The sequence below is a fragment of the Pseudonaja textilis genome, chromosome 2 (genome assembly GCF_049901715.1).
Source record: "Pseudonaja textilis isolate UNSWEBS1 chromosome 2, rPseTex1.2, whole genome shotgun sequence".
NCBI lineage: Eukaryota > Metazoa > Chordata > Lepidosauria > Squamata > Elapidae > Pseudonaja > Pseudonaja textilis.
The window spans coordinates 238,563,687-238,575,898 of NC_141991.1; the positions used below are offsets into that span (position 1 = coordinate 238,563,687).

At 36.5% G+C, this 12,212-nt stretch overlaps 1 protein-coding gene across 3 annotated transcripts in view; it reads right to left on the reverse strand.

The window, feature by feature from the left end:
• Positions 1 to 12,212, reverse strand: part of SPEF2 (sperm flagellar and cilia associated 2) — a 106,722-nt gene that overhangs the window by 36,410 nt on the left and 58,100 nt on the right. For all 3 annotated transcript variants that reach the window (XM_026713728.2, XM_087927381.1, XM_087927382.1), the window contains exons 20-26: positions 10,955 to 11,041; positions 8,507 to 8,643; positions 7,257 to 7,384; positions 7,025 to 7,163; positions 4,244 to 4,381; positions 1,212 to 1,372; positions 507 to 684 (exon numbers count right to left, since the gene is read on the reverse strand). In XM_026713728.2, coding sequence (XP_026569513.2) covers positions 507 to 684; positions 1,212 to 1,372; positions 4,244 to 4,381; positions 7,025 to 7,163; positions 7,257 to 7,384; positions 8,507 to 8,643; positions 10,955 to 11,041 — 968 coding nt within the window. The remainder of the gene's footprint in view (positions 1 to 506; positions 685 to 1,211; positions 1,373 to 4,243; positions 4,382 to 7,024; positions 7,164 to 7,256; positions 7,385 to 8,506; positions 8,644 to 10,954; positions 11,042 to 12,212) is intronic.

The window sequence follows — 12,212 nt, forward strand, 5'->3', positions numbered from 1 at the left end:
CCAAATAAGAACATATTTTGCTCTTTAAATAAAGTAATCAATTTAATCATTCCTGCTTTATTTTCCTTGCTATGGAAATAATGTGTATTTCTATTTGTACCTAGTAATCTTTATGAACTGTCACCATTTTTATTTACAAAATTTATTGTATTCTTTCAAATTCTTTGGCCTAAAAATAAAGGGGGGGGGGGAGAGAGAAACCATTTATTTCCCCTTGTCCTTCAAAGTACTAAACTTTTTAAAAACAAAAAACCCCACTTTTTTAAAAAGTCAAACTTTATCCTAATGCAAGCTCTGCAAAAAGAGATTGGATCGTCTTAATGGTGCTTGCTTGGTTGGGTTCTTCTATCGGAACCCTGACATGGCGACTATATGAAGTTATGAGGGACCCCCTGAAAAGCACTGAGAACCTGGTTCCAGAGTTCCAACATCATGCACACATTTTGTTTCTCTCTTCTATCCCCAGGCATCTATGACTCATCTCTCTAAATAAAGGCTTTACCTACCACGGATGATATAGTTGTTGTAAGATGATGCCATGTCTCTGTGAGCAGTTTCTCATCTGGGCTGAAATTAAATATTACACTTTCCGAAAACAGATCATCCTTGAGCTTAACCGGAATCAATTTGATCCTTTCTCTGTTAACTTCTGGTGAAGGAGATATGTGAGCAATCGTAGGGATTCTTAGAGAAAGAAAAGAAAGTGGTAAGTAATAGGTTGAGCCTCAGATGCTCTATTTTTAACACTGTATATTGAGTATATTTATATAAGATTTTACAGAATTTAATGGAAAATGTAGCACGAGCTTCAAAAGCATGGCTGACAGTGGCTACACTTGCAGTGGTGACCAAGAGTGAGACACAAATTGCAAATTCTCCAATCATGCATAGGATATTTAGCATATAAATTAATTTTGGGGTTTTCTTCCTTCTTGTATCACCTTGCTTGGTGAAGAATTCTCAAAAACTCATTTTCATACTGTTTTTGCTGTTTTAATACAGTTTAATACCTACTTAAGTATATTGCTTTTATTTTGTATTTCCCTCCCTTCCCCTGCCACCCCTCCACCCAAATGCCAGGTACGGTAAATTCCCAGCTATAGGGGATATATGTTTACTAATTAGAGAAGTATTCTTTCTCCTATTTACAGGCACTCCAACACAAACATATCTATTTACTAATTGTTGCAGTTCTACCATTTTTATCATACATTTTCATCTTGCACTCTTCCGCAGATAGCCTTCTTTCCATTAGATCTATCAAGGGTATTCTGGTAAAGTCGGAGCTGGTGTCTATTGGAATTTTGCCTTCCATTGCTCTATAATAATCATGCAGAACTCTTTTGGTATCTTGGAAACGGTCCATTTCATTCTTTATGATGTCCAAAGAAAGCAAAAAAAAATAATAATCCTCTTATCCCTCTGAAAATGCAAGACAATTTTACAATATCTACATGTCTATACTGTTTTATATCAGAAAAATATGATAAGAGGGAATATATATTTGATTTTACATGCATTAACAGCAGCTAGAATTGTATTCATACAACAATGGAAAAGTTAAAAAATCCTGACAGATGAAAATGTAATTAAAAAAAATATTAGAATGTGCAGAGATGGATAGATTAACATTGACAATTAAAGAAAAGGAAGAAACTGAATAGTTTTTGACATGGGACCTGTTTTATCAATGGTTGGCTAATAAAAACAGAGGTTAGAAACATGGAAATGTATGAAAAGAACTAATGTTGTAGGGGAGATTTGTTAAAATGGATAAGCAAATATTATTGTTATTATTATTATAGAATTAATATCAATGTAATGACTACTGCTGTAAATATTTTGATCATTATTTTCTAAGATAACGTACCCAAGATAACATGTACCCAAGTTTTTTATAAGATAAAAAACTTTTACCACAAAAAGAAACTATTCTTAAAATAATCCCTTCTCATCTTTACAATTTGGGTACCAATGTTTTGGAACAAAGGAGCTAGTGCCCAATTTTTTTGTATGTTTGAGCTATGTATTAATAATGTTAAAGCACTATGAGTTTTAACTATATGTTAATTAAGTATCTACTAAATAATACTATTACTCCTGTTGGAGTTTTATGATACTGTAGCTAAGCCAACAGGCCTGACACAAGCTGAACATATTTTAAAAATCACGATTAAGAGATTAGCCATAAGATTGTGTGCATCATTAATTATCTGTTGGCGTGATTTCTCTCCCTTTTTCCTTAAAATATGATTCTACTCCAACATTAACCATGAAAGTTTTAATAAATGATTTAACAAATGTGTACTATATATATTGTAAATAGCAGCTATGATTATTAATTGAGATTAGCATTGTTGAAAATACAGTGAATGTAACACTAAACCATGGTTTGTTGAACAAGTCATAATAGTCTTGTCTGTCTATAGATTCTATAGAACAGAATAAAAATATGAATAATTGTCCAAAACCATCTAATTTGGGCCTAAATGATAAATTTCACTCAATAATTCTTCAATTAACACTTTTCTTTCATTCCACAATTATGCTAAAAACCAACAAGAAAAATAATGTCAAGTACAATTTGCCAGGTTCAGAGAATCTGTACATCTGAGACAAAACTTTATGCACCTGTCATGCCTTTGATTTATTATTAGACTAAAAGCCGCTAAATATATAACTGAAAAGTAAAACCAGTGCCCTGTATTCATGGGAAAATTCACAAAGCCACAGTCTCAAAAGGGGGAAACAGAGACAGAAAGAAAGAGAAACCACAATAATATAACAATCCAGCTTAGTAGGACAGTGATCCAGTCCAAAGGTTCAGCTTCAAATTCTTAAATCGGTACCAGATCTTCTCTAGCTTCTGCCAGTCCAGGGCTCTTGGGATTGAACAAGATACAGAATAAAGATAAAAGTCACATGATGTTATCTATCCTAATGCTACCCATGGTAACCTTTTTTGGTAATTTGTTGTATTTCTATCTAATATTCCTCCTATATGCCTCATTCAGAGTCCATTAGGGGCCTACAAATAATTATTCCAATCCAGAGCTCAGTCTCAAAGAGGGATTCCTGTTACTGTTTGTATGGGTCAGGCCAGTGGTGGGATTCAAATTTTTTTATTACAGGTTCTGTGGGCATGGCTTATGGGTGTGGCTTGGTGGGCCTGGGGGGCGGGAAAGGATACTGCAAAATCCCATTCCTTCCCCACCCCACTAACTTGTTTTCCAGCTCAGTTCTCCTGTGCAGGGCAACTAAAGGAGATCCAGCCGATCAGCTGGGACTTGGGAGGCAGAGAATAGATGGGAGCCGGGCCAGTCAGAGGTGGAATTTGCTGGTTCTCTGAATTACTCAAAATTTCCGCTAGCAGTTCTCCAGAACTGGTCAGAACCTGCTGAATATCACCTCTGGGACAGGCCCATGAAGAACCAGGGTGCTTGAATCTGATTCTCTGAAGATGCACTTAGTGAGTATTGGGTTTATCTTCTTTGGATAACTTCAAACAAAAGCTGGATAGATATTTTGTTGGGTATAGGCAGCGGGTTAAATTTAATAGTCTATATGGCTCTTTACAATTATGATGTTATGTTTTGCCACTTCATTGTATCTGCCCAGTGGCCCAGAGAGAAGTCATTCACCTTTAAGGACTCACACATTTTGAAAGTTGGATAGGAGATTAAGAGTAGACTGGTGGTGGTGGTGATAGTGATGGTGGTGTGAGTGTGTGTGTGTGTGCGTGTTGGTGTTGGTGTCTTATCATAGTTCACCACCAAACTGGTTATTGATTTGGAGCTGTTGCCTATGGCCAGACTTGCACTGTGGATTCTTCTTTTGACAGGCAAAGCTACCCAATCACACAAAGCTAAGTATCAACAGTCTAAAAGTTTACAAATGCCAGGGCTTCAAGTGGCTTTTCGAAGGCCGAATAAAGATTACAGTGAGAAATGTGAATTGGTACTCAACAGATTGTGCTAAATAATGTGAATGTGATATCCATGCAGTTTTGAACATTCACCTTCTATTTCTGTAGCCAGAGGGTTCCACTGAAACTGGATTATGGAACTGTTATTTAATAACATGCCAAGCAACAAATAGCACAAAATGTAGAAATCCATACATTTGAATAGTAGAAAATTATTGATTATATTAGCTATTTTTCTAATAACCTAATTATTCCTAGTTTGAGCCAAAAGTTCATTAACACATGAAAATGCAAAGCTCCTTCTATTGTATTTCAGACCTGCATAAGAGAAAAAATGTGGTTCATCAGAAGCCCAATTCGGTCCGGCAACCAGCCATCGTTCATGATATCACAACGTTCTTGCTCAGCTTCATCTCTCCTGTTCTCACAGATATCCCACAAGCGATCTCTTAAATCCTAAAAAATATTTTTTTAATACAAATAATGTTCTGAAACATCAATAATGTTTCAGCCCAATCCTCCCTCCCGACCCCAATAAACTAGTTAAATGCAATTCTACAGCAGATACCAGCTGCCCACTTTTATACATACTGGAATTAAGGATCACATCAAAGTTATAATCAAAATGCAATTTAAAGGTGACCTAAGGAGTGCAAATTTGTAGATAATGGACACAGACCATATTAAATCAATTAATCAAATTAAATATTTTTGTCACTCAACTCAGTGATCAAATGTGGTTCTCAGAGTCTAAAATGTGGTGTATCCCTGCCTTATATGTACGAAACCATATAGAAACCAGTAGATTTTCATGGTTTCAATACAACTGATACAAAACCTTATTGTTAAAAAAAATCTCAAAACATTTTATTCATGGAATTTAAACTATCTTCTGTCTCTCCTTGCCAGAATTGTTGCTGTCTGAAAAAATAAAGGATTAGATACGACTTTTTTGGCCAGGGGGAAAGCTGGTGAGAGATAAAGCTGCCAGTATTATCAGGTGGATCTGATATCCTCTACAGAAGCATGGAACATTCAGCCCATACAAAGGTGAATTGTGAATGTGAATTGGATTCTTTCTAGGGACGTTTTCATCATCAAAAGCATTTCTAATGGGTCAGAAATCAGATTATATACGGTTGTTATTGGTTTCTTAAACCAGTTTTATGGCAAAGACCCTGGGCCATACATCACATAGCAAGAAGAAACATTTTGATTTACAGATCTTCAAGCAGTCAACAGAGCCAATAGTAAGGGATTGTGGAAATGGAAATACAAAACATCTGGAAAAAACTACTAGTCTTAACTTACACAGTAAAAGGCTGTACAATATGATATGTATATTGCTGGTGGCTAATGCTTTTAGTTCTCATTGTAAGGTGCTGCTTCAATTTTAAAAAAATCTCTTTTTAAAGAAGTAAAATAGATCAAATTGGAAGGAATCATGCTCTGATTAGTATGCAACAACAATTCTAGTTATTAGCCAAAACAACAAGAACAATCCTGTCCCAGAACTAAAGCTATAGGTGTTTTCTGATCTAGAAAAACGCTTGAATAGCTTTTCTTTCATGAGTTATATTTAGTACAATTTAATATTGAAATCATGAAAAAATAAAGATAACACTAAAGCAAACATTTCCATAAACTGACATTATGTTAATTTATTCTATTATATGATAACATACTTGCAAAAGAAATACTTTCAGGGTAGACTGAAACTATTATATTGCTAGTCCATTTACACGTTGGCATGCAGCGTTAGAGTGCATGTTTTTACTGTTTAGTTTTTTTCAATTAAATAGGAAAGGATATGACTTCACTGCTTTCATCTCATTAGTTTATGATGGATTGAAAAAGAGTCTGTTTTTTAAAAGCCACTTTCCACCGCAGTGTGGAAAATTATTGCCTTCAACCCAATGAGGCTTTAAGCACTGCTTTCTTTAAGACAAACTTGCTGTTCCTTTCCCTCTTTTATCTGACTTGACAAGCTGCTTGGAAAGGTGAGACCATAAACTTGTCATTCCTAGTAACCTAAGCAGGTGTTGTGGTCAGTGGCCACATTTACCGTGTGTGTTTTTAGAGATAAGCCAGTTTTTAGTCCTTTCATCTTTAGAGTCTTGCTAGATACCATGAGCTGAGAACCTGGTAGAGCTTTCTGTGTTACATGGAGGAAACCAAGCTCACTGGCACATTTAAGAGTACGTTGGTGACAAACAAATAATCCTATATTCAATGAACCACAGAATTCATTGATCGGTTAACTAATCTCATCACCAAAAATATATTTATTCTGTGGAACATAAAGTCTCATTTGGGGGACAGTCACTAGGTAAAGTTGGAAAGCTGTGTTTTAAAACATAATGCTTAACCCTTGATATCGGCTGGCAGTGAAAGACAGTACAGTACAGGTAGTCCTTAATTTACAACAGTTCATTTAGTGACGGTTTGAAGTTACAGCATTGAAAAAAGTGACTTGTGACTGTTTTTCACACTTATGACCTTTGCAGCATCTCCAGAGTCATGTGATCAAAATTCAGGCGCTTGGCAACTGACTCAAATTAATGACAGTTGCAGTGTTCCAGGATCATCCTTTGTCACTTTTTGACAAGCAAAGTCAATGAGGAAACCAGATTCCCTTAACAACTGTGTTGCTAACAACTGCAGTGGTTCACTTAACAACTGCGGCAAGAAAGGTCATAAAATGGGGCAAAAGTCACTTAGCAAACGTCTCACTTAGCACAAAGAATTGTTGGCTCAATGGTAGTCTTAAATCAAGGACTACCTGTATGTTCACATCCACTCCTACACAACTTTATAATTTAAGGAAGCTCCATATTCTACTTCCAAACTGTTCCCCAAAGTTTTTTGCTTTTGCAAGAATGTCTTTAAAAAAAAAGGATAAACTAATTGTCTTTCATGGAATGAGAATTGGTAAAAATAATGCAAAATATTTGCTGGCACTAGTTTATTTCAGTGGAAGCTGTTTAGAAATGAAGTCTCGAGGTGTATTTTCCTACAATGCCCCATTCAACTTAATAAGAAACAAAACCAACTTGCTACAAATTAGTAAACCATCCTCTACTTTTAGTTAATTCTTACAGTAACTCTTTGATGGAGTTCTTCTTTTGTTTCATCATCGTCCCATAAGTCATCAGTCACTGAATTATAATCGACTTGCCACTGAGTCACAAATTCCTGCTTGTGGTCTGGACGCTTCAAATAGTCCTTGAAATGGTTTCTGTGAACAGGGAAATGAAAGACCATCCAGGGGGTTGGAAGACAGTAGAAAAAGGGACATGAGGAAGTTGAGTCCAACAGTCCCAACACTCACCTTATGTCTGACAGGTAATAAATGATAACATGTTGCTCATCTCTGAGGCATCTAAGGGTTGCTTTGATGTTGTTGATGTATGTTTTCTCTATTGTTTCCCAATAAGGAACTAGGAATTCTGCTATTTCCTGTTAAGTTGAAATAATACAGAATTCACATGAATTTATTTATACACTGCCTATCTTAAGTGTTAAGGGAAAGAGAGTATGTCATATGTACCCGTGTATCAGCCAAGGTCCTCTGGCCGTGTATCAGCCAAGGTCCTCTTGGGCTGTAGGCAAAGTTTTCTGATAAGAAAGTTACTTCTTACTCATTCTCACCTGCTAGATAAACCCAGGCAATAATTGCCCTGCTATCAAGGACAATTCATTTATTTTACTGCACTGATTTTATTATCTTTTTATATTTCTTGACTAGATGCTTGGTCAAGTTTGTTATATAGGTAGCTATACCAAACAGGAAGCGTGTAAAAATAGAATGGATTGCATCTCACACTAAACAGCCTAAAATTCTCTGGTCTTGGAAACCTTTCCACACAAAAATCAGAGAAAAGGTAGCAGCTCTGCCTAAGTTATATGAAGAAAGCAGTTTCACTTTCTAGATTTAAAGTTTACAATAGTGTATGAATCTAATATATGAGTTAGTTACTATTACTCAGCATAAACTGTCTTAATTAGACAGTGCTGATAGAATCAGATCTAATTTTCTTGGAACAGTAGGAGACAAATACTGAAAAATAAGTATTAAAAACCCACTTTTCTCAAAAGTTTTATTTTTATGTAACACTTAACCCATCATGTCTTCATGTTGAACTAGCAAGACAGAAGGTAAGAGCCATTCTTAACTAGTTAAAGAATGTAGAAGTAAGGATCTGAAGAATCACAAATCAATCTATATAAAATGCCGTATAAAATATGGCAGAGATTTCTTTCAAAATTTAAAAAAAAGACAAAATAAAGCTAATTTCTCCAGCCCGATCCACTTGTCCTCTGTCTAATCTGGATGAGGATCTGGGTCACAAAACGTATTTCTGATCACTGAACTTTGTAAGGGAAGGAAGGAAGGAAGGAAGGAAGGAAGGAAGGAAGGAAGGAAGGAAGGAAGGAAGGAAGGAAGGAAGGAAGGACGGACAAAGGAAAGGATCATCATGAACAGGGAAAGGAAAGGAAAGGAAAGGAAAGGAAAGGAAAGGAAAGGAAAGGAAAGGAAAGGAAAGGAAAATCATGAACTGATGTTTCTGGACAGCTTACTTGGGGTATTGGATCATCACAGTAAATCCATTCACTTGACCCAGGTTTGATTGGAGGTGGTTCAATAGTACTAAAAGGCAACATATCTTCAGGGGAAGATGACATAGATTTTGCCTGTCCTTTTGCTCGTGGAGTTCCTTAAATACAAAGAAAAGTAAAATGACTTTTTTTTTTCAGGGAGAAGATGAGAAGAAATGACCTAAGAACAGTAGAAAGCAGTATATTTAGATTGTCTTATGCCATAGAAAGATTGACGTCTTGCTCTCATGGCAATCAGTTTGTAACATTGCCACAAGCTGCTATCACCATTATAAATGTGCTTTTTTTGGACCAGCATTTGGGGTCTTTGATTTTGATCATAGTGTCATATATGCACATTTGTTTATGTAAGTATGCATTTATATTTGTGTCTGTATACGAAAAGATGCTCTAAAGTTTCTTGGGAAGGAAAGAAAATGAGATTAGACCACCCTCTACTATCTATACAGAACAGAGGTCTCCAAACTTGGCAACTTTAAGACTTTTGTGGACTTCAACTCCCAGAATTCCTCAGCCAACTTTGCTGACTGGAGAATTCTGGGAGTGGAAGTCCACAAGTCTTAAAGTGGGGGGGACACAGAAGTTTGCACTAAACTTTCTCCAAGGGCTTTTTCTTGCCCTATTCCAGACTCAGACTTCATTTTTTTCAAGATTTATGTTTTTCTGAACAGTGAATCTTTGAACAGTTGCAACAAATGAAAAGGTAGGATGTTTTAGACATTAGCCACCCTGTGACTGAACCACAATATATGATTAATATGCAGTAGAGTGGGAACTAGTTATTTATGTTCCTATCTGGATTTCTCATCCATCACATGCTGGTAACCAATTTTACTACTCCCCCATTAGTTCTTGCACTGGAAGGGATTTTCTGGAGATTCTTTGGACTCCTTATATAACTTCTTTGCTCGGGCTTACTAAGGTATCACACCACTTGTTCCCAAGAACATTTTTTTCAATCTTGGATTGAATTTCTGGTCATTTCCTTTGTGCATAATTACACTTGAGATTCTGATACAAAATAATCTGGTTATTGAGCTACTGTATCTAGTCCTCAAGATGTCAGTGCCAACATAACTGTTCAATTTGTGTCAAAAATAATCTGTCATTTATTCCTTCAATTAATATATTCCTAAATCCAAATGTTTGCATTTATATGACATAGAGTGACAACAGATTTTAAATAAATGTGCTACCCTTTTTGTTTATAGCTTTGGGACATCATCGTGAATACGAGAAGGGGGAACTGACTTAACTACAAGTAAGCTGGAAATACAAACGCTGCCAACTTAATTTTATTCAGTACTAGGTCTGTACCTGTGGCTTCACTACGAAACTATGTGATCGGGCTTAGTTTTTGGGGAGAAAAATAAGGGGGGAAAATTGTGCCTCTGCCTACCAGCATCCATCAGTATTCATCTGGCTAGCATCCTGTCAGTGTGTGAGAGTTGAGGGCTGTTTGGAAACTGAAACATGGAAACTGAAACAGTATTTGCTGTGTGAGCAAGAAGACAGCAATGAGCCTGGGCATGGCTTAGCTCAACTGTTTTGTACTAAAGCTGGTTGCTGCTATGAAACTAAAACGGAAACTCATCTTTTCTGCTTGTGTTTTGCATTTAGAACAGATTTCTTTTTCAGATGGAGAAGGGGAGTAGAACTCCTTAGCATCAGAGCGTGTTAACTATAATATACGAAACACTAATGCTCTGATGGTCATTTTGAAAAAAATCTTTCTTAGTGAGCACCTGGAAGCCAAGAGGAACATATGTGCCAAATTTCAAGTTTGTAGGCTTTACGGTTCTGGAGATTTTGTGATAATGCCTGAGTGGTGTTTCGCTTTTATATATATAGATTGATTTTTCATCTGATTTGTTGACCATGTAAATATACATTTTAACTCCAGAAGCCTCTACTATAACATATTAACTCTCATTTCAGATTTAAAATATCTACCAGGAAATTCAACCAGCAAATAGAATGCAGTTCTTTACAAACATGTCTGCCAAAGCTACAATTTATTCCATTATCAGCCTGAACTGTTTTCACGCCATATGAAGTTTTCCTGCTAACCATAAATACAGTACAGGTCAATTTTTGTACATTTTGGCTAGGATGAATTAAGTGCATCCAAAGCTCAGTTTTATTTTATTCTATATAAATTGGGATCTCTATTTGAGCGACTATTTTCCAAACCAACATACAATACTTTTACCTACATCCTCACAAAATACAGTGATTCTTATATAGGATTAAGAACCTTTTATAAAAAGTATCGTCTTCTCTTTGTCAACTCTATTTTGATCAATCAATCAACCAAAATATAATCAAAATATGCCACAGTTGTTTGAAAAGGAAAGTCATGAATATATTGTAATTAGCAAGTACTAAATTTAACAAAATTATCCTTACCTGATTTAGCTGCTGATTCTTTTCCTTTGATTGTTTCTTCTTTCTTTCCCTTTTTACCTTTAGCAGGTAACTCTGATGGAGTGGTCTCTGTAGGACATTTAACATAGATTTGAAATATTTTGAAATTTATTACCTTGCTCTTGTTAAGTTGGATTTTGATCTTGTCTAGGATTAAACTCAAATAAGGGGGAACGTGATCATATCTCTCGATTGCCAATTTCTTAACTTTTACTCTGGGTTATGGTAACTAATTATCATAGACCTACTTGGGAAGCAAAAATATTTGGTTTTGCATTGTATTTGTTTATTTTTTACTGCAAAACTATTAATGCATGAAGCAACAATGTTTCTGAGTTGTTTCTCAGCTGGCTCATCACACAGCCTGACATTGATGAGGGCTGGGTGAATGACTCAGGAGCATCCAATTATTTTCCATGCCTAAGGAAGGACTAGAACCTGAGTATCCTTTCTCCTAGTCCTGCACTTTAACTTCCACACCACACTGGCTCCCAGACATAACACTATATATCTAATTATAGAGAAAGTATTGTCATGAAATTGTCTGCTTGCTTTTACCTTTTTACCACTAGCTATTTATTAATTACATTACACCCCACTTTTCACCGAGAAGTTGAAGACTGCAGATTGATAATCAAATTACAAAACATCTCCACTGCTAAAGCTCTGCATCAAGGGTGTCAAACTCAATTTCATTGTGGGCCGCATTAGGCTTGTGTTTGATCTCAGGGGGCGGGGGGCGTGGCCGGGGCGTGGCCAGCTCAACATTACTTGTGTCGGGGGTGCCTGTAGGGGTCACCTGTAGTGCTCTGCCAGTGAAAATGGAGCTCCATTTTCACTAGCAGAGGCACCAAGGGCCAGTTGTTCGCTGTTTCCAGAGCGGCCCCATGGGCCAGATCTAAGGGTCCCATGGGCCAGATCTAAGTGCCCCATGGGCCGGATCTGGCCCACAGGACTTGAGTTCAACACCCCTGCTCTATATGGTTGGGTGAATGCACATATATACACATTGCTGTCCCTCTCATTTGGCATCAGGACAATACCATGTTCCATGCTATGGACAGAACTGGCACATTTGTTTCATGCTGCTTCTGTTTATGGTTCTGTCCCACTGCATTCACTATGAAATTTCTCAGGTAGTCTTTTTGCATATTTTCTAGGCCTGGCCTTAGAATTCACCAATGAAATTAAAGCCAAAAGGGACTTTCTTCTTACACTGAAAAGAGCTCTGTAAAGCCAT